At 59.3% G+C, this 20,809-nt stretch overlaps 2 protein-coding genes across 2 annotated transcripts in view; one reads left to right on the top strand and one right to left on the bottom strand.

The window, feature by feature from the left end:
- The window catches only part of MAP3K13 (mitogen-activated protein kinase kinase kinase 13), a 50,305-nt gene extending 34,590 nt beyond the window's left edge, over positions 1–15,715 (top strand). Inside the window, exons 5-15 of the mRNA XM_054166370.1 lie at positions 111–302; positions 1,098–1,256; positions 2,530–2,688; positions 3,656–3,764; positions 5,022–5,131; positions 6,364–6,480; positions 6,668–6,805; positions 7,679–8,372; positions 10,631–10,701; positions 11,771–12,092; positions 13,262–15,715. Of these exons, the coding sequence (XP_054022345.1) occupies positions 111–302; positions 1,098–1,256; positions 2,530–2,688; positions 3,656–3,764; positions 5,022–5,131; positions 6,364–6,480; positions 6,668–6,805; positions 7,679–8,372; positions 10,631–10,701; positions 11,771–12,092; positions 13,262–13,363 (2,173 nt within the window). The 3' untranslated portion in view covers positions 13,364–15,715. The remainder of the gene's footprint in view (positions 1–110; positions 303–1,097; positions 1,257–2,529; positions 2,689–3,655; positions 3,765–5,021; positions 5,132–6,363; positions 6,481–6,667; positions 6,806–7,678; positions 8,373–10,630; positions 10,702–11,770; positions 12,093–13,261) is intronic.
- A 2,269-nt stretch (positions 15,716–17,984) lies between these two features.
- TMEM41A (transmembrane protein 41A) lies at positions 17,985–20,768 on the bottom strand. The gene is made up of 5 exons (XM_054166613.1): positions 20,654–20,768; positions 20,401–20,554; positions 19,988–20,149; positions 19,341–19,479; positions 17,985–18,857 (listed from the first exon to the last, which is right to left on the bottom strand). The coding sequence occupies exons 1-5, from the start codon at positions 20,749–20,751 to the stop codon at positions 18,640–18,642; spliced, it is 771 nt and encodes a 256-aa protein (XP_054022588.1). The 5' UTR covers positions 20,752–20,768; the 3' UTR covers positions 17,985–18,639.
- Positions 20,769–20,809: the final 41 nt, after the last annotated feature.

Below are 20,809 nucleotides of genomic sequence, written 5' to 3'. Positions count from 1 at the left end.
CCGATTCTGGGCTCGCCAGCTCAGGAGGAACGGGGATCTGCTGGAGAGAGTCCAGCTGGGGGTTACTGTTCCTCTGCTGGCCCTGGCTAGCTGTGTGCTTTCCGTGACAGGGGAGTCTGCACTCAGGCCCCGTGCTACTGCATCATCATGGAGTACTGCGCCCACGGGCAGCTCTACGAGGTGCTGCGCGCCGGCCGCAAGGTCACCCCCCGGCTGCTCGTGGACTGGTCCACAGGCATTGCGAGTGGGATGAATTACCTGCACCTGCACAAGATCATCCATCGGGACCTCAAGTCACCAAAGTGAGTCTCCTGCTTCATCACAGGAGGGCTCAGGCTGGAAGGGACTGCAGAGAGCATCCAGCTCTGACCCCCTGCTCTCGGCAGGGACACCTCCCACCAGCCCAGGTTGCTCAGGCCCTCACCCAGCCTGGCCTTGGACACCTTCAGGGAGAGGAGGCCTTGAGCAGCTGAGTCTAGTTGAGAGGTGTCCCTGCCCATGGCAGGGGGCTGGAGGAGATGATCTCTGAGGTCCCTTCCAAGCTGAGCTGTTCTGGGATCCACAGCCTCCATGGGCAGCCTGTTCCCTACTCTCACTGGCAAGAATCTCTTCCTTATCTTCAGTCTCAATCTCCCCTCCTTCCTGCTTCTTCTTTCCTTTCCCTGGTGTTCTGGAATGCATCTTTCTCACTTCTCTGTTGCTTTCTGGCTCAAACTGTCTGGCTGCTTCTTCCCCTCGTGTTTGGCTTACTCCCTAGACCTTGATCACTCCTGTGTCCTGCGAGAGTGCATAAGATAATGGTGTAGCTCAGCCCAGGCCACAGCCTGGCTACAGCTGTGACAGCTCCTCAGCTGCAGTGAGCAGCCATGACTTGTACAAGTGCAGCTTTATCAAGACTGCTTGGTTTTGGCTCCTGGCACTTAGGAGCGCACTGAGGCACGGCCCTCAAGCGGCGCAGGGCGAGGGCTGCGGGGTGAAGCGCAGCTGCTCTGCCTGCGCTGCGGAGCTGAAGGGCACAGTCTCCCCACGCTGACTGAGGAGGCTTTAGGAAGGTGCAGATGCTGATTCCCTGCCCCTTTCCTCTGCCCCTTCTCCAGTGTTCTAGTCACGCACACAGACGCAGTGAAAATCTCGGATTTTGGCACCTCCAAGGAGCTCAGCGACAAGAGCACCAAGATGTCCTTCGCGGGGACTGTGGCCTGGATGGCCCCGGAGGTGATCCGCAACGAGCCTGTCTCCGAGAAGGTGGACATCTGGTGAGCGCTGCTGGGAGGTGTCTGCTCCTCGAGGCTTCTCTGCTTTCCTTGGGTGGAGGCAGGAAATGTTTGGTGTTCCAAGCGAAGGGCTTGGTCCTTGCTGATCATCTCGCCGTGAGAGGCAGAGGGAGTTTCCTTCCTGCAGTTCCTGCAATAGGAGGCTCTGTTCCAGGAAGGGTTCTCTCAACTTTCCCTTCCTTCAGCCTTCCTCTCTTCAGTACCCAGAGGAAAGCTGCGTGTGCTGACCTTTACCCATCCTGCACTGGCTTCTGACTGTCCAGCTGCAGCAGTTGTAGTGCTGAGTCTGACATCAGGGCACTCCCACCTGGCAGTGCACAGAGCAAGAGGGGTTTGTGGCTAGGGGGAAGAGACAAAGGTAAATGAAGTGCAAAAAACCTCACAGCAGCCACAGAGCCTTTTGTTGTGTTGTCTTCAAGACACTTTCTGGTTTGGTTTGGCCAGTAGGAAATGATGTGTTCACATTCACAGGCTGCACTGGGCTGGAAGGGACCCTCCAAGGGCATCCTGTCCCACCCCTGCAGCCCCAGGGACAGCTCCAGCTGGAGCAGGCTGCCCAGGGACACCTGCAGGCTGAGCTCGGATGGCGGCAGGGATGGAGCCTCAGCCCCCTCCCTGGGCAGCCTGTGCCAGTGTCTCCCCAGCCTCCCTGTGCAGAGCTTCCTCCTAGTGTCCAGCCTAAATGTGCCCTGCTCCAGTTCCAAACCATTGTCCCTCATCCTGGCACTCCCAGCCCTTGTCACAAGTCCCTCCCCAGCTCTCTTGGAGCCCATTCAGGTATGGAAGGCTGTTTTAAGGTGTCCCTGGAGCCTTCTCCAGGCTGCACAGCCCCAGCTCCCTCAGCCTGTGCTCACAGCAGTGGTGCTGCAGCCTCTGATCATCCTGGTGGCCAACAGGAACTGCTGGAGGCCTGTCTTAGTGAAGCTAACTTGCCTGTTCATCTAACAGCAGGAGGGTTTCATCTATCTGTCAGGAGTTTTAAAAGCTCACAAGTAAATAGGGAAGGGGAGGGGGGTGTGTGGAAACCAGTCTGGGCTGGTGTTCAGCCCAGTGCTGGGGCAGAGCAGGAGCTACCTGCTGTGTGGAATGTTTACCCTTGGTTGAAGGCCAGCATGCAAACGCTGCTGCACTCAGAGCAATCTCAGATCAGACATCCCTGGCACACCACACTCAAGAGTGGTTTTCTCAAGCTCCAGATGTTTCTGTTCAGCTGAATTCCCACAGCAGCTTTTCTCCTGCTTTGTTTCTCCATCAGGTCGTTTGGGGTAGTTCTGTGGGAGCTGCTTACAGGAGAGATTCCCTACAAGGATGTGGACTCTTCAGCCATCATCTGGGGAGTGGGCAGTAACAGCCTGCACCTTCCTGTCCCTTCCACCTGCCCAGATGGCTTCAAAATCCTCATGAAGCAGACCTGGTAAGGGCCTGAACCCTGCACTGCACAGCCCTGGGGCTGGCTCACAGTCAGACCAGAGTCAGGGTGGGAGTGCTGAGCTCACACTTGCCATGAGACCACAGAGTCTGAGCAGGTTGGGTTCCGCTCCCTCGTGGCAGCAGGCTGGGCCCCAGAAGGAAGTTTGGAGCTTAGAGGAAGCAGGAAGGAGCCTGTCTGGTGTGCTGGGTGGAAGGGGCAGGGGAGAGACTGGGAGGTTAGTGAGGGGAAAGGAGCTGAACAGCAGAGAGTGGGGGAGAAGAGCTCCGTGAGGGTGCCAGCAGGGTGCCAGGTACCCCTGAGCTGCTTGGTGAGTGTGCCTTAGCAGCAGGAGGATGACCTCCATCACCTCCATGCAGAGGTGGCTGCTTTGTTGTAGCAAAGTGGGTGATAAAAGGTAGCTCTGTGGGGAGAGAGAAGGAGCTGGAAAGGAAGTTGGGGTAACCTTTCTTGAGGCAGGTGCCAGGGTGAGAGGAAAAGATTTCTCTCTCTGGAGTGGGACTTCCAGAGCTGGGCAGTGCACTGCAGCAGGGGGTGGGCTCAGGCAGGTGCTGTGTGGCTGCAGAGGCCTTCGGTGTTTCCAGACACTGAGTGTTGCTGAAGGCAAGTTTCAGTTTGTACTACAGGGAGAATTCCCATTTTAACGTGGGGAAACTCATGGGATAACATCCTGAGATCCACTCCCTCTTGACAGGCAGGAGCAGCTCCAGATTGTGTCCCCCTTCCCTTGGCAGTCACCCTGTCTGCTGTGAATGGTCCTCAGCTCTCCTGTTTGCTCACCAGGCACCAGGGGCTGAGCGAGTCAGCCCCATAAACTCGGCTTCCCCGAGGCAGAAACGCAGAACAAATTGCTTTAAGCTGTTGGCTGATGAGCCAAAGGCTGTCCCAGTGAGGAGCCCCTGCAGAGGGGCAGGGAAGGCAGCAGTGTGCCCTCACCCCTGGCTGTTTGCAGGCAGAGCAAGCCCCGGAACCGTCCCTCCTTCCGGCAGACGCTGATGCACCTGGACATCGCCTCGGCGGACGTGCTGGCTACCCCCCAGGAAACCTACTTCAAATCCCAGGTAACTGCAGGGGCTGCAGCCCCTCGGGGCTGGGGTTGGCCCCAGGGATCTGCATTGTCTGCAGCAGAAGTCTGGATCCATGCTTTCAGTTTGGCTCCCAGGGAGAAGGAGACTGATGGAGATCAAAGCTTTCACAGACTGAGGCCTCTGCCAGCCCTGGCCAGAAACTCAGCATTGCCTCATTCCCTTCTCCCTGAGACTGCTGACTGGGGATGTTCTGCTCCCAGCTGTTCTCCAGTGCTGTTGTGCAGGAGGCCATGGAGCTGCTGAGAGTGGAAGCATTGACTGGTAGTGCAGATGGGCTGGGCAGTGGCACAAAGCTGTTACAAAGCAGATGAGGGACACTGGGACTCCTGGGAGGATCTAGAAGTATGTTCTTAGAGAGTCCTCTGAGTCCTACCCAGGGAGCTACGGTCTGCTCCCATGTAGGGTATGACACAGACCCTGTCTGGAGCTGTCTGCAGTGCTGAGGGGTGTGGGAGGCTGTGGGTGTTTCTCAGGCTGCCAGAACCAGGGCTTCAAGGGGCAGATGGGGTTAGCATCACCCTAGGGACAGTCAGCATTGTAAGGGGTCTAGAATCCTGGAATGGCTCAGGCTGGAAGGACCTCAGAGATCATCTGCTGCAACCCCCTGCCATGGGCAGGGACATCTCTCACCAGCCCAGGTTGCTCAAGGCCTCATCCAACCTGGCCTTGAGCACCTTCAGGCAGGAGGCAGCCACAGCCTCCCTGGGCAGCCTGTGCCAGAGCCTCAGCTCCCTCCTGCTGAACAACTTCTTCCTCAGCTCCACTCTAACCCTGCTCTGCCTCAGCTCCAAACCATTCCCCCTTGGCCTGGCTCAGACCCCCTCAGCAAAAGTCTCTCTGCAGCCTTCCTGCAGGATCCCTTCAGGTCCTGGCAGGCAGCTCTGAGGTCCCCCTGGAGCCTTCTTTAGGATTTGGAAATGAAGATTTGGAATCTTATGACTTGTCATTTTTCTCAGTTTAAATGCCAAAGGGGAAGGAGAAAGAGCTTTAGGAGTTCTTGTCCCTCTCTAGGAGCTGCAGATCTGTTGTAAATGATCTAACTGGAGCACAGCTTTGGGAGTCCAGTTCGGAGCTGCTTAGCCAAAGATGCTGCGATGCTCTCACCCAAACCAGCTCTGCTAACAACAGGCTCTTTACACCCAAACCTGCAGTCTTGCCCAAGAGTTTTTGTTGGGTGCAGCCAAGGATCTCAGTCCTTTGTAAAACCCTGACAATGAATTGCTTCCCTAGGCTGAGTGGAGAGAAGAAGTGAAGAAACACTTTGAGAAGATCAAGAGCGAAGGGACCTGCATCCACCGGCTGGACGAGGAACTGATTCGGCGTCGCAGGGAGGAGCTGAGGTCTGTTGGCAGCCTCCTATGACTACTGTACCCTTCAGCCTCCTCTTGGCTGCTCCCTGTGCCAGCCTGTGCTCCCTGTGCTCCCTGTGCCCAGCCCCTGCTCACAGAGCCTGTGCTCCCTGTGCCCAGCTGCCCCAGCCCCTGCCTGTCTCTGTGCTCCTCTGATGAGGGCTGCTGGTGGCATACCCTGGGCCAGCCTGAGCTCCTTGTGAGCACAGAGAAGGAAGTTCCTGCCTTAGGCCTTGAGCACTGCTTGGCTGAGGGCAAACCAGAGGGGAGCAGTGGCAACTGTCCCTGTCTGGAGCAGCCTGAGCAGCTTGCAGCAGGGTCAGAGACTTGTGTGTGTGCCAGGGAATGTTTGTGCCTGGGATTTGGTGTTTGGGAGAACAGCACTGGGGCAGATGTGTTCTCCTCAGTGGAAAATGCATCTCACACTGTGCCCTGAGCAGCTTCTGCCCTGGTACTTTCTCTGGGTTAATTAGTTCCAGAGAAGTGAAGCTGGTGCCAGCCCACCAGCAGTGAGCACTGCCAGCCCATGAGACTGCTCTGGAGCATCAGACCAACGGCAGCATGAGAGCAGGATGCTTGGTTAAGACAGGCAAACATTACCTCTGTGGCAGAGATGTGCAAACGTGGTTGTGACACAGGAGCATGAGCCAGCAATGGCAGTGCTGGGTCAGAGCTGAGAAACCAAAGCAAACCTTGCTCACCACTCTGATGGAGCTGGGTATCAGGGGTCCCTAGCCCCAGGGGGCTTCTGATGGTCACATCTGTCAGCTGTGGTTCCTGGTGTCTTCTGTAGGTTCATGCTGCCTCTCATGGAACACAGAGAGGTGACCTCTTCCCCCACTTCTTGGCAGAATCATTCAGGTTGGAAAAGACCTCTAAGGTGATGGAGTCCAACCATAACCCAGCTACCATGACCACAAACTGCAGCCTAAAGCACCACATCTGCAGCTTCCTGAGCACCTTAGGAGCTGACTTGTCCCCAAGTGCTGATCAGGGCATGGCCCCAGGGCTCGTGGCTGTGTGCGAGGCACTCGGCAGCCCCTCAGGGAGCAGTGCTGTCTGCACTGCCTGCTGTCACCGTGCCCTGCTCCCAGCCCTCACTGTCAGCTCTGCCTGAGGCTCAGTGCAACGCAGTCACCTTGCTTGACTTCTGGGAGGTCTTTTCCCCCTTGCCCTCTCTTGGTCCCTGGGAGCAGCTGTGGAGCTCTGCCTCTGCCTTTCAGACACGCGCTGGACATCCGCGAGCACTACGAGAGGAAGCTGGAGAGAGCCAACAACCTCTACATGGAGCTCAGTGCCATCATGCTGCAGCTGGAGGTCCGGGAGAAGGAGCTCATCAAGTAGGTACCCCTGGGCATGGTGGCAAGCCAGGCATGGGGCAGTGTGCCCGCAGGAGGCTCGAGCTCTGCGCTTCACCTTGGAAGTGCACTTGCAGTGTTCAGGGAACCATGGAGATAGGAAAAGACCTTCGAGGGCCTCGAGTCCAACCATAACCCAGCTTGGGTTTTGTCTTCTCCCATGCTTCAGGAGGGAACAAGCAGTGGAAAAGAAATACCCTGGGACTTACAAACGCCACCCAGTCAGACCAATCATCCACCCCAACACCGTGGAGAAGCTGATGAAGAGGAAGGGAGTCCCCCACAAAGCAGGCAGCCAGACTAAGCGGTAAGAGCTTAACCCCCTGCGCTTAACCCCCTGCGCTTAACCTCCTGCTGTGGCAGCAGCCGGCCGCAGATCCTCGCCCAGGTGAGCAGCCCCATGCTGCCCTTCCAATCTGCTGAGGGCACAGGGCGAGGCAGAGGAGTGGTCACTCTTGGGACTGGTCTGGTCCTCAGAGCCACAGCTGTTTAATTCTCCCTGCCTGGGCAGCTCTGGAAGCATTTGGCCCCTTGGTGGTTGTCACAGTTGGCAGTGCTTTGACAGGAGGCAGCTGATGGGCGTCAGGGCAAAGAGCATGAGCTGAGTGGTGATCAGCAGGGTGAAGGATTGTGGAACTCAGGCAGAACTGCACAGGATGGATTCACTGTTAGGAAATTAAACTGGGATTTGAGAGTTGGGAACTCTTGCTGCCCTGGCAGCTATTTCCCTTCTGCATGACTTTCAGAAGGTTTGGGATTTGGTTTTTCCCTTCAGAGCAGCTCTCTGTGTTGTTCTTCAGTTTCTGGGATTTGCAGGAGTTAGTCCTGGGTAGCAGTGAACAATCTTCTGAAGTAAGAGCCACATGTGCCTCTCAAACGAGCAGGCTGAGAGCCTTCAGGTGCTGAGCACAGGGTGAGAGGCCTGCCCTGCTGCAGGGGCTTGGGAGGGAGCAGAGCATCAAAATAAGAGCAGAAGAAGGAGAGTTTGTGGCAGTCCCTGGGAAGAGCATCAAGAAAGGAGTGTGGAGTGTGAAGGGCTGAACAGAGGGGCCGTGGAGAGGCTCGAAGGACAAGTGCAGAACCGTAGCAGCTGCAGGGGAGGGCAGCAGGCAGGGTGCAGAAAGCAGAGGGTGCCCCTGGCTGGGGGCTGGTGGCTCACAGTGAGTTCTGCTGCCCTCAGGCCGGACCTGCTGCGGTCAGAGGGCATCCCCAGCGCGGAGCCAGCGTCCAACGGCTCTCCGGTCTCGGGCAGCCCCAAGATGTCGACGCTGAGCGGCAAGAGCCGGTACCGGTGCAAGCCTCGCCACCGCCGCGGCAACAGCAAGGGCAGCTCCAGCGACTTCCCAGGCATCCTGCGGCCGCAGCCCGCGCAGGACGAAGCGGCTCCGGCTGCTCCTCCTCCCCACCTCTCGCACCACCCGCAGCAGCCGGGCCACGGGCAGGACATCGCCAGCTGCGCCAACAACCTGCGGTACTTCGGCCCCGCGGCCGCGCTGCGCAGCCCGCTCAGCACCCACGCCCAGCGCCGCATGGCCGGATCCAGCCCCGACCTCATCTCGGCCGCGGTGCAGGCCGACTGCCGCCGGAGCCTGCAGAGCCCGCGGGGCACGGCCGAGCGCTGGCAGTGCTGCCAGGCAGACCCCTACGGCTCCTGCCTGCAGTGCGGGGAGGAGGACCTCGGGCAGGGGCAGCCGGCGGGCACAGCGCCCAGCCGCGGGCAGTCGCCGGCGCCCCCTGCCCCGTACGAGAGCGCAGAGCGCATGGAGAGGGGCGAGGGGCAGGACTTGTGCGGCTGCGAGCCAGCCGCTGCCATAGGCACGCCCCAGCACCTGGCTGCTTCAGTGCTACCCTGCAAGGCAAGACCCCTTCAAAAGGTAAGGATAAAGCACAGGGATTTGGGAAAAAAACCACCAAATCTGCACTTCTCCCCTTCCTGGCAGGAGCAGTGAGGCAGAGGCCCCTGTCTGGGTGCTCCACACGCACACAGCAGTAGGCTGACTCGAGGAACTTTAGCTCAGAGAGTCACAGCACCACTGAGGGTGGAAAACACCTTCAGGATCATCCAGTCCAGCCATAGCCCAGCTACCATGGCCACTAAACTGCATCCTGAAGCGCCACAGCTGCAGCTTCCTGAACACCTCCAGGAGCCCTCCCCTGGCACAATTTCAGGCCATTGCCTCTTGTCCTCTCCCCTGGGTACTTGGGTGAAGAGCCCAGCCCCAGCCTCACTGCAGCCTCCTCTTGAGGAGCTGTAGTGAGCAATGAGGTCTCCCTCACCTCTCCTGGCAGGAGATGCCCTCCAAGCTGAGGGCATGTCAGAGCATGCTGCTTACAGTGAGGGCTGGCAGATCTGCTTTGGGTTCCTCTGTGTGTTCCAGGTCAGGCAGGTGCTGAGCTGAAACTGTTGAGCTGAACGTTTGTTGCTGAAGCAATCCCAAAATATTTCCAAAGCCTTTCTCAAACCAAAAAGATGAGGGAAAGGCATCCCCCTGGGGATGTTAAGGGGATCTGTGGCACTGCTGCTGTGCCTCAGAGCAGGACTTCAGCATTTCCATGGCCTTGGGGATGTGCCTTTTGCTGCACCTGCCAGGACCTGTCCCCCTTGACTGAAAGTCATCACTCTCAGTGGTCCTGTGGAGGTTTTGCAGGGATCCAAAAGATGTTATGGCACAGATGAGCACAACAGTTCTTTATTCCTTCTGCTTCCATCCAGGGGGTGAGAGAAGTAGAAGTTAATCTGAGTGGAATTTAGAGAGTAGGGAATGAAGGAAAAGTGGATGAGTGCCAGACCAAGAGTGCTGGTTTGGGCCTGGAATGAAGGGAGGAGATCCTTTGTGTTACAAGGCAATGGGATGAGTGCAAGGTCCTGCACCTAGGTTAAGGCAGCCCTTGATGCCAGCGCAGGCTAGGGGTGATGAGGTTGAGAGCAGCCCTGCAGGGAAGGACTTGGGCTGCTGGTGAGTGAGAAGCTGAACAGGAGCCAGCAGTGGGCACTGGCAGCACAGAAGGCCAGGGGCAGCCTGGGCTGCATCCAAAGCAGCATGGCCAGAGATGGAGAGAGGGGATCCTGCCCCTCTGCTCTGGGGACACCTCACCTGCAGGACTGTGTCCAGCTGTGGGGCCCCAACACAAGAGGGACATGGACCTGATGGAGAGGTTCCAGAGGAGGACACCAAGATGATCAGAGTGTTGGAGAACCTCTGTTGTGGGGACAGGCTGAGAGAGTTGGAGTTGTGCAACCTAAAGAAGAGAAGAGAAGGCTCCAGGAAGACCTCAGAGCTGCACTTCAGTATCTTCAGGGGAGCTGCAGGCAGGCTGGGGAGGAACTGTTCAGAAGGGGCTGTGGGGACAGGACCAGGGGCAGTGGTTTGGAACTGGAGCAGGACAGAGTTAGGTTGGACACAAGGAGGAAGCTCTGCAGAGTGAGGCTGGGGAGACACTGGCAGAGGCTGCCCAGGGAGGCAGCAGGGATGGAGCCTCAACCATTCAAGGGCAGCCTGGATGTGTCCCTGTGGCTGCAGGAGGGTTGGACAAGATGCCCTTGGAGGGTCCCTTCCAACCCCATGTGTTCTGTGATCTGAATGAGGAGCTGGCAAGTTGGGTAGGACTGCAAACACCAAGGGGTGGATTTGGATGGGAAATGATTCAAAAGCTCTGTGCTCACTGAGGCAGAGAATGGAACAAACCTCAGCTTGTCCTAGAGCCAGCAGCAGAGGCTGTGCCCACCCTGTGCCCCACTCTGGTCAGGGCTCTTGCAGGAGCAGTGGCAGTTGTCAGAGTTGGTCAGCTCAGTGTTGCTGTGGCTGTCAGGGTGGTGCTGATTGCTTGGTTTGCTCCTGTGAAAACTCAGCACCCAGTGCTGGGGGCCTGGAGCAGTGCTGGGGGCCTGGAGCAGTGCTGGGGGCCTGGAGCAGTACTCTGCTGTGTCCCACAGCCAGTTCCAGCAGGGGCAGCATTCAGAGTGCCTGAGGGGAGCTGCTGCTGAGGTGCCTGAGGCTGTGGTGGGTACAGAGGTTACCTTCTTGTCTGGATGGCTGCAGCCACGCTGACTTGGTCCTGGAGGGCCAGGGGACAGCTTGCATGTTTGTCCTTTCACAGAGGTGACATCTTTCTTGTCCTTGTTTTCTGCCAGAGTGGTGATGACTCTTCAGAAGAGGAGGAGGGTGAAGTGGACAGTGAAGTGGAGTTTCCTCGCAGGCAAAGGTAAAAGGTGAATCCTCTCCACTCCCTCCCTCCCTCTCCGCTCCCTCCCTCCCTCTCCGCTCCCTCCCTCCCTCTCCGCTCCCTCCCTCCCTCTCCGCTCCCTCCCTCCCTCTCTGCTCCCTCCCTCCCTCTCTGCTCCCTCCCTCCCTCTCTGCTCCCTCCCTCCCTCTCTGCTCCCTCCCTCCCTCTCTGCTCCCTCCCTCCCTCTCCACTCCCTCCCTCCCTCCCTCTCCGCTCCCTCCCTCTCCGCTCCCTCCCTCGGGACACAGAGCTCAGAGAGCTCCAGCAGCTGCACACCAGCCCTGGGACTCTGGGAGGGGCTGGCAAAAGAGAGAAGCACATCTGGTGCATCCCATCCCCCTCAGCTGCTCCCCTCTGCTTGCTCACTGTTTGCAGCCTGCCCTGAGGTTCATTCCTAGATTCATGGAAGGGGTTGGGCTGGAAAGGAGCTCAAAGGTCATCCAGTTACAGCCCAGGTTGCTCAAGGCCTCATCCATCCTGGCCCTGAGCAGCTCCAGAGAGGGACATCCACAACCACACCAGCTGGATGTTGAGACCCCTGTGGGTTTTTCCAGATGTTGTCTATTAACTGTTGCTGCTGTAGGGCAGACTCCAACAGAGCTCAGAGCTGGGTGACAACAGGGCAGGTGAAGTAAGGCTTGAGGGGATATTGCTGCCTAGGCCTGGGTGACAGTGGCCTTCCCATGCCTGTGGTCAGGAAAGAGATCATGGAATTAGTGCTGTAGCCTTCTGAAAGCAGCTGCTGGAAGTGCAGAAGTAATCCAGGGGGAGACAAGGTTCGAGGTTATGAGGAACACCTCCCTCCCTGGAGGTGTTCAGGGATGAGACCTTGTGCAGCCTGGGCTGGAGGTGGCCCTGGATGTCTGTCCCAAGAGCAGAGATGTTGCAGTCCTCTCATCAACCTGGTAGTCTGCTGGACTCTCTCCAGCAGATCCTTCAGCTGGGGAGCCCAGCACTGGACACAGTATTGCAGGTGTGGGCTCAGAGGGGAGGGGCAGGAGACCCTCCCCAGCCCTGGCACAGGCTGAAGCCCTCTGCTGCTTTGCAGACCTCACCGCTGCATCAGCAGCTGCCAGTCCTACTCCACCTTCAGCTCGGAGAACTTCTCCGTGTCGGATGGAGAGGAGGGGAACACGAGCGACCACTCCAACAGCCCTGACGAGCTGGCCACCAGGCTGGAGGACGAGCTGGCCACCAAGCTGGAGGATGAGCTGGCTGAGAAGCTGGAGGACATGCTGTCCCAGACCCCCGAGATCCCCATCGAGATCTCCACGCAGTCCGACGGGCTGTCCGACAAGGAGTGCGCCGTGCGCAGGGTCAAGACTCAGATGTCTCTGGGCAAGCTCTGTGCAGAGGAGCACAGCTGTGAGGTGAGCTGGCCAGCTGCCTTGGCCCTGTCCTGCTGAGGGGGAAGGGCTGGTGTGGGAAGGAGCACGGGGTCCAGAGCGGTGGAAGCAGGGCGGTAGATGCGGTACAGCAAAGCAGCTGCTCAGCTACTCTGTCCTTGTGCTGCTGGCCAGAGGAGTGGCCGAGGGGAAGCAGCACAGCCAGGGCTGGGAGGGGGTTGCTGGTCCAGGGCAGTGTGCTGCTGGGAGGCCAGGAGGGCTGTGGGCACTGAGTGGCACACAACAGGGCACACGAGGCACAGACTGGGTGCAAGCTGTCTGCCTCAGGCTTCCCCACAGTCCTGCTGCTGGGCTTCCTTTGCCGTCTGCCAGGGGCTTGGGAGGGGTAGGGCAGAGCCTGCTGCACCAGCTTATAAATCCATCTGGCCAGATGTTTGTTTGACAGGAGATGATGATGTGCTGCCGTCGCCTCCTGTGCGCTGGTGGTGATCTTTGCCTGTCTGCTGTTAGAGGCTGGGGTGGTGTGGGACAGGAGCATTGCTCAGCCACATGGTCAGGGGCAGGGCTTGGGTGGTCAGGGGCAGGGCTTGGGTGGTCAGGGGCAGGGCTTGGGTGTTCAGGGGCAGGGCTTGGGTGTTCAGGGGCAGGGCTTGGGTGTTCAGGGGCAGGGCTTGGGTGTTCAGGGGCAGGGCTTGGGTGTTCAGGGGCAGGGCTTGGGTGTTCAGGGGCAGGGCTTGGGTGTTCAGGGACAGGGCTTGGGTGTTCAGGGACAGGGCTTGGGTGTTCAGGGACAGGGCTTGGGTGTTCAGGGGCAGGGCTTGGGTGTTCAGGGACAGGGCTTGGGTGTTCAGGGGCAGGGCTTGGGTGTTCAGGGGCAGGGCTTGGGTGTTCAGGGACAGGGCTTGGGTGTTCAGGGACAGGGCTTGGGTGTTCAGGGACAGGGCTTGGGTGTTCAGGGGCAGGGCTTGGGTGTTCAGGGGCAGGGCTTGGGTGTTCAGGGGCAGGGCTTGGGTGTTCAGGGACAGGGCTTGGGTGTTCAGGGGCAGGGCTTGGGTGTTCAGGGGCAGGGCTTGGTGCTGAGCCTTCAGTGCTGGGTCAGACTCTGGAGTGGTTGGAGGTCTCTCCTAAGCAGATGCTTTGTGCCACGCTGTGATCCTGTGACTGAAGCCTGCCCCTCTCCCTTTGCCCTGCAGCCCCCAGGCCAGTTTGCAGACTCAGACTGTGACTCTTCTGAAGGGGAGTGTTCCGATGCCACCGTCAGGACCAACAAGCCCTGCAGCTCTGCTACTTGGTAACACAGATCTCCCTCAAGGCTTCCTGGTACTGGCATTTCGATTTCCCTGAGGTTCCACTGCATTCCCCCTCGTCACCCTTTGCAGGAGGAGCAGCTGCTTCTCCTCCCCACCCCAGGAGTGATTTGCAATAACCTGAATCTCTGGAAAATGTCCAAATGGAATTAATTCTCTTGGAGCATTTCAATCAAGAATGGCAGGGATGTATTTTATTGAATAATCTAGCTACTGTAACATGGATATTTATTTTTTTGACATTTTAACACTTTTTACTGTAAAGAGTGGATTGTATTTATAGACACACAGACCTATTGCAAAAAACCAGACAGAGCTCAGCAAGCACACGGCAGGGGGACGTCCTGGCAGGCACGGGGGGATGCTCTTGCTGCTGCCACGGGGGACCAGGCCTCATGGCCCTGAAGGCTGGAGAACAGATGGAGCAAACTGAAGCACTCAGCCCCACAAGCAAGCAGGCAGGAGAAGAGCCCTCCCCAGGGGGAGCTGTGACCCCAGCGAGCCCAGCAGCGCCCGGCCGGGGCCTTCTGACCCGCGGCTGGGGACGTTCCTGGAGACAGCTGCTGCCGAGGTGCTACCCTCCAGGGGCTCCTGCCCCGAGGCACCCCCAGGAATGGAACAGTGGGGCTTCTTTTAAGGAGTTTTCGTTCCTTTTTATTTATTTTTTTTTAATCAGCAGTTTGTTGTGAGGTCCTGAGCTGCAGTCTAACCTCGTCCTCTCCAGACTGGTCCCAGAGCACTTCCTAGCACCCTCCTGGCTTCCCTCGGGCAGTGCTGACCTCCAGTCGAGCAGGAAAACCCTGCAGCTGCAGTGTGCCATTTCCCAGTCCACTTCCTCCTCTTACCTCCTGTCTGCTTCAGCCGCCCTAGGAGATCGATCAGACCGGCGCTGGGAAGCCAGGGGCGAGGCGCGGGCAGCGCAGCTGCGGACCCCAGCCCCCTCCTGGCTGTGCCTGGGCTGGGCTTGGAGAAGCAGCCCCTGGGTGACCAGCAGAGCTCCGTCCCGAGGGGGCAGACCGGAGACGAGCCCAGCCCTGCTCTGTCTCCTTCGCTGCCGGTCTGGAAGCACTCCGGCCGGCCGCCCTTCTGTCAGGCTCTGTGCAGAGCAGGCTGCACCGGGGTCTGCTGGCGGCTGCGGCGCAGCCGTGGCTCGGCTGTGCCCCGAGGCCTCGCTTCTCCCCCCAGCTGGAGCCCTGCAGGTGGAGGTGAGGATGGAGCCGAGGAGAAGCTGTTTTCTGGTAGAACTCATAGTGCCTTCCCTTCAACACTACTCTTCTGAGTCACTATTTAAAGAGAACAAAACCATAGAGCACGAGTCCCCCTCCCCTGCCCCCCTGCAGCAGCTTCCCCTCTGCCCTTCCCGGTGTGCTGTGCCGTGCCAGGGGGGCACAGGGCTGCTCTGCTGGGTGCAGCAGCCTGGGATGGAGGGCAGCCACAGACCATGGCCAGGTACTTCTGTTGCTGTTTGTTTACATTTTGTGTTACAAGGTTGGTTTGGGTTTACCTGTGGTAATTTATAGCCTGATGGCACAATGAAGGAAAATGTCTTACTTATGCAGAGAGCAGTATTGTACCACTTAAATTATCCCAGATTTTTAACTTCCTGTAGCTGGACTACAACAGATCCTAAGTTATGATGTTATTTTATTATTTATTATCATTTCTGTAGATCAGAAGGTTGGCTTCCCTGCCAGCACAGCTGGAACCTCTTTGTGTGACCTGCTCCCTGGGGTGGCTGGGAGCAGAGCTGCTGCCTCTGGTGATTTCCAAGGGTGCTGTCATACTGGGGCAGAGAAGCAGAGGCTGGCCCAAGGATGGACAAAGGCAGCCCCCCCAGGCCCTGTGGCACTGCTCCTGGCCCATGCTGCAAGGTGCTCCTGTTGCTGGCAGTTGGCAGCCCCTGAGCTGGTGGGGAGTGGTGCTGAGGGAGCGAGAGGCTTCTGAACCCATCACAAAGTGAGGAACCCTCACAGGTCCCCTGGCAGGAGCATCCAGAAGGACAGGCACTGAGGAGGGCAGCAGGCACCAGAGCAGGAGTGGCCAGCAGTGGATCTCCATGGTGGATCTCCATGGTGGATCACCTGTGCAGAACCTAACAGGCTGCTGGAGGGAAGGGCTCACCCCTGCCTGCAGCAGCAATAATCGGCTCTGGGTGGAGGCAGCAAACGCAGAGGGGAGCAAAGCTCTGCTCTGGTTTGTTCCTTGTTTCCTCTTCCCATCTCCCAGTTCTCCTCCCAGATGCTCTCTGTCTCTTGGCCAGCAACAGGAGGAGGTGGCAGGGCCATGGCTGCCTGCTGTGGTGTGGAGGAGGAGACACAGGTCAGGGGACTTGGTGGGGGGATGCAGGAACTCAGCAGTGGAGAGCTGGCTGCATGTGACAGGGGCACACAGAGAGGACCCAACTGGAATGAAGAGAAGTTGAGCACTGCCCTCAAAGCCCCCACAGCAGATGCCAGGGCTTATGCCCCTTTAGACACTGTGCCACTCAGCTCTGGCAGGTGTCCTGAGCTCCCACAGGCAGGGCTGAGAACTCAGCCCACAGCCCCGTGGTGCCCACTGCCCATGGGCAGCACTGGTGCCCTAGGACAGCCCTACAGCAACAGGCCCAGAGCAGAGCTGCCTCTGGCTCAGGCCTGGCAGAGTGTGGGACAATTCAGCCTCTAACTAAAAGATCCAGATGGGTTCTGGCAGCCATGGTCTCTGCTTAGAGCTTCTCCACCATGCTGTGAGGCTCCTCTGGGCTTGCAAAGAAGTGTAGCAGCTTTGATGTGTGGAGCCTGGGACTCTTCCAGGCCAGCTGTCCTGGCTGTGTGCTGCCTGCTGCCCATCCTGGCAAGCAGAGCTGACCCCTTTGGGCTGCCTGCTGCCACACGTAGCTCTGGCTCCTCTCCATGCCCAGGCAGCTGTGCTGGTAAGGGTCCAGCATTGCTCTCCTCCCTGCAGTGTCCCTCTGGGACTGCCACTAGAGCTGTGCCCCCTTGCCCCAGGGCAGAGCCCTGTGCCCGTGGAGATGTGCCCCCAGCCTCCCCCTGCACACACCCCTCGTGCCCTTGGCCATGTGCGGGCAGGGGCACCTCAGTGCCCCCTGTGTGCTCGGGGTGGCTGCTGTCAGTTCCCCAGGGCCTTCTCCTTGGTGAAACCTACCCAGAACTGCACCCAGCTGTGGTCTGCACCCTGCTGGATGGGCACTGCTGCTGTTCCTCACGGGGCTGAGGGGCTGCTGCTTCCTCCTCGTAGTAGCACTGCAGCTGCAGGACAGTAAGCCCTGGGCTCCCCTTCCAGCAGCCTGCCTGCCCTGGTGCAGTTCTCAGGGCTGCTGACAGCTCCTGCCACTGCCCAGACCCTTCTCCCACAGCTGAATGTTGCCTTCCCCACCGTCGTGTCCAGTACCCGCCCCGGCCCTGCCCCGTGGTGTTCCTCTCTCCCCTCCCTGCTCTGCGCAGTCCTGACTCAGACTTGATTTTTGTATGCCCGGTGTACAGTGATGGGAACAAGAATGACTATCAAAGCAAACAATGCATGGAATAAAGAGCCAGTGTACTTCAAGCCTGCTCAGCCTGGTCTGCTCACCTGGGAAGGGCTGCTGGGAACCTTGGGATACTGTCCTGAGGCCTCTGGATCGGCACCGGTGAGCAGCTTGTGCCTCCCTGAACGCAGCTGAACTGGGACGGGAGAGCTGCAGAGGCTGGGCAGAGGCTGGGCAGAGGCTGGGCAGAGGCTGGGCAGAGGCTGGGCAGGGCACAGGGAACCTGCCCAGCACCCAGGTGTCCCTCAGCCTTCTGCCCTTGGCCAGCCAGGGAGAGGACCTGCAGCCTGGGACCTCTGCTGTCCCACTCGGTTCAGCGTTGCCGGTGGGGAAGGTGCTCAGGTCAATGAGGCATTCAGTGTTAATGAGGCATTGCCCCAGTGCTCTGCTGCCTCCCAGCTGCCCCCTTCCACATCAGAGATTGTTGTCCTAGTGGAGGGCGAACTCCTGGAGAGCAGAGCAAGGCAGTGCAAGCAGCCAAGCCCTGGCAGCATGGCAGCACCAAATCTGCCCAGCCAGTGGGACAGAGCCTCCCTGCTTGCTTGGAAACCTCCTGGGTATAGAAGAGCAAAGAGGTGTAAAGCTGCCTCTCCAGGACACATCGCTCCCAGGCAGGCACAGCCACTCCTTTGTGGCTTTCCCTTAGTCTGGGGGGAGGAGCAGGTCCTGCCAGGCCTCAGGAGCAGCCTTCTGTCTTCAGAGGGCAAGGATGCTTGCAAGGCAGCTCCTAGCTCTTCCCTTCCCAAGTGTTTGCTGCAGGGGCACATCCTGCCTGTCTGAATGACAGGGGACGAGTGTCCTCCGGCTCTGCAGGCTCTCCTCTGGCTCTGCAAGCTCTCCCCAGCATGGTTTGGGCTGGAAGGGACCTCTGAAGGCCATCCAGTCCAACCTCCTGCACTCAGCAGGGACATCCTGCACTGGAGCAGGTTGCCCACAGCCCTGTCCAGCCTCACCTCGAGTACCTCCAGGACTGGAGCCTCAACTGGCACCTCCCTGGGCAGCCTGCTGCAGTGTTCCAGCAGCCTCCTGGTAAGAGAAAGGAGCAGGGCCCCTCTGACACCCTCGCTTGTCGCTCCCCTTTGTACTTGTACTACTGCCCCTCATGAAAGAGAGGCCAAAAATGCTAAGTGAGGATGGGTTTGGAGGGGGCAGAGGGAGGAGGGAGCAGGGCCTGCCTGCAGCTGGGAAATGCTGCTCCTGGAGTGGGGGTGAGAGACTGCTGCTGGTACAGCTCCACAGAGGGTTCAGAGCTGCCTTCAAGTGCTGGGGGGTGAAGGGTTCAGATCTGCCTTCAAGTGCTGGGGGGTGAAGGGTTCAGAGCTGCCTTCAAGTGCTGGGGGGTGAAGGGTTCAGAGCTGCCTTCAAGTGCTGGGGGGTGAAGGGTTCAGAGCTGCCTGTGTCATGGGATGCTGCTAGTCCTGATGATTGTCTTTTCCCCATTGCTGACACATCTGCAGGGGCTGCCAGCAGCCTGAGGCACTGTGAGGACACAGGCTGGTGCAAAGGAAAGAGGCAGAGGAAGGGCAGTGCTGACAAAGCCTGTATGGCACTCCTGGTGCAGACACATGCACAGCTCAGCCTTCCTTAGGGACCCTCACACCTCCCAGAGGAGAAGAAGGATTAAAAACTGCCAGTGCCCTCAGTCCATGGTGGCACAAAGCATGCAGAATATAACCCCCAGGCACAGAGAACTACAGCTTTAGGAGGCAGTCCCCCAGCAGCTGAGGCAGCTGAGCCATCAGGAGCTCTTCCTGCCGTTGAGCACTGGAGCATCCTCTCCATCCAGCTTCAAGTGCTGCTTGCTGTACTTCTTGATGAGGGTCCCTGGGATCAGTGCCGCCACAGCCATGGCCAGCAGCTTCAGCAGTGTGTCCCAGGAGAAAATGGCATCCAGAGAGGTGATCTGTGAGAGAATGGCTCCTGTCTGCACACAGATGAAATTGTAGGGTGTGAGACCTGAAAACCAGAGCAAAAAGATTAGCATAAGGGTGGGGAGAGCCTGGCACAGGCTGCGCAGGGAGCCTGTGGCTGCCTCCTTCCTGGAGGTGATCAAGGCCAGGCTGGGTGAGGCCCTGAGCAACCTGGGCTGGTAGGAGGTGTCCCTGCCCAGGGCAGGGGGTTGGAGCTGGGTGGTCTTTTAGGTCCCTTCCAACCCAACCCACTTTCTGATTCCATGAATTCCCAGGCCAGGCACAGGGGGCTGCTGGGCAGGGCAGAGAAGAGAAGAGAAGAGGGAGCGAGCTGAAACTGCTGTGTGGGTGATGTACAGACTGAAGTGCTCTGAGCCCTCCGAGCACAAGGGCAGCACAAAGGCAAACAGTTCAAGGGGGCAGAGTCACAGCTGCCCCCCTGCCCCTCCCCAGCTCTGGATGGGTGCTACCCAGGGCTGTGGATGAGGCGAGGTCAGGCTGCCCCCCGGGCAGCGTCCCCAGGCCTTACCGATGAGAACGGAGAAGAAGAACTGGGCCACAGGGATGTTTAAAATGGGAGCTGAGAGATTCAGAAACCAGTTTGGTGTCATGGGGAACAGCCTCAGGAACAGCAGGAAGAAAAATAAGCAGCTCCTGTTCTCCTCCACCTGCCAAGGAAACGCTCCAAGTCATTTCTGCCCTGCAGACAGCAGCCGTGCCCGTGGCACTGAGGTGAGTGCGAGTCCTCTGCAAGGAGCTCTGCCTGCTGCAAGGTAACATCAGCCCAGAACTGATGACAAGCAGCAACTCTGTGCGTGGATGGGAGCCTCCTGGGAGCCAGCCCCTTCCATGCAGCTGGTGACAATGGGATCTAACCTGCATGAGAGGTGGGGAAGCCAAGAGCAGAACCAGCTGCAGCACGCAGCACAGGCTGGGTGCAGGCAGTTCTGGAGCACAGGGGCACCCCAGGCACACATCTGCCTTGGGAGCTGCCATTTTCCATGCACCCCTTTGCAAGCAGCCTTGCTCCCACAAGAGTCTACTCCTGGGCCACGTCAGAAGAGGCCCTTAAGTGACCTGATGCAGCTCCTAGACGCAGCTATTTTTCCCTGTCACCCCAAGAGGCAGCCTCAGCAGGGGCGTTCCAGCTGTCTGCAGCACCGAGCCCCTTCTTACCTTTCTTTGCAGCAGAGCCACTTTGTCCGGGAAGTAGGAGACAATGAACTGCTTCCCAAAGGTGCCAGACAGCAGGTAGCAGAAGGTGGCTCCCACAGAGGTGAGAGCCGAGCACAGCACCAGCCCCGTCCACGGCCCGAAGAGTGCTCCAGCCAGGACGTTCTGCCAGGACACAGCGCAGGGTGAGCGCTCAGCCACGACCGAGTCCCTTCAGCCCGGGGCGCTCCGGCTCCTGCAGGGCCCGGGCTAGCCCCGTCCCCTCCCGCCACGGCCCGGGCTAGCCCCGTCCCCTCCCGCCACGGCCCGGGCTAGCCTCGCAAGGCACCGGCCCCGCACCTTGCCCCGGCAAGCAGCACTTGCTCGGAGACTGGGGGCCCCTCCGAGCCCCGCGCCCCCCGGCCCCGCAGCCGTACCAGGAGGCTGGAGCCCGGGATGGCGAAGCTCTGCTTGTAGAGGTAGGCGGCGCAGAAGAGGGTCAGCGCCGTGCCCCGGTGCTGCCGCTCGTAGTCCCGCAGCGCCTCGGCCAGCTCCCGCAGCTCCTCCAGGTCCGACGGGAACCGCAGCGGCCTGCGGGAGGAGCGGAGATCGCGGGGGACACCCGGAGCACCGGCGCGCCCCGGCCCCCCCCGCCCGGCCCGGATCCCCCCGCGCCGCTCCCGCACCCACCTGCGCGCCGGCCCCGAGCCCAGCCGCGCCGACAGCAGCCAGAGCGCGGCCGTGGCGGCCGCAAAGACGAGCAGCAGCCCGGCCAGGCGCCGCCACATCCCGCGACGGCCGCCGCAGCGCCGCCGGGCGCGCAGGCGCGGGGCGGAGCCGAGCTGG

The sequence above is a fragment of the Dryobates pubescens genome, chromosome 13, assembly GCF_014839835.1.
Source record: "Dryobates pubescens isolate bDryPub1 chromosome 13, bDryPub1.pri, whole genome shotgun sequence".
In the NCBI taxonomy this organism is placed as follows: Eukaryota; Metazoa; Chordata; class Aves; order Piciformes; family Picidae; genus Dryobates; species Dryobates pubescens.
This window is presented reverse-complemented; position numbering and strand designations above follow the sequence as displayed.

Coding starts and splice junctions, on each gene's coding strand:
- TMEM41A (XM_054166613.1), bottom strand. CDS start 20,751: ATGTGGCGGCGCCTGGCCGGGCTGCTGCTCGTCTTTGCGGCCGCCACG. Junction 20,150..20,400: donor TCCCGGGCTCCAGCCTCCTG/GTACGGCTGCGG, acceptor GTGTCCTGGCAG/AACGTCCTGGCTGGAGCACT. Junction 19,480..19,987: donor TGGCTCTGCTGCAAAGAAAG/GTAAGAAGGGGC, acceptor TTTCCTTGGCAG/GTGGAGGAGAACAGGAGCTG.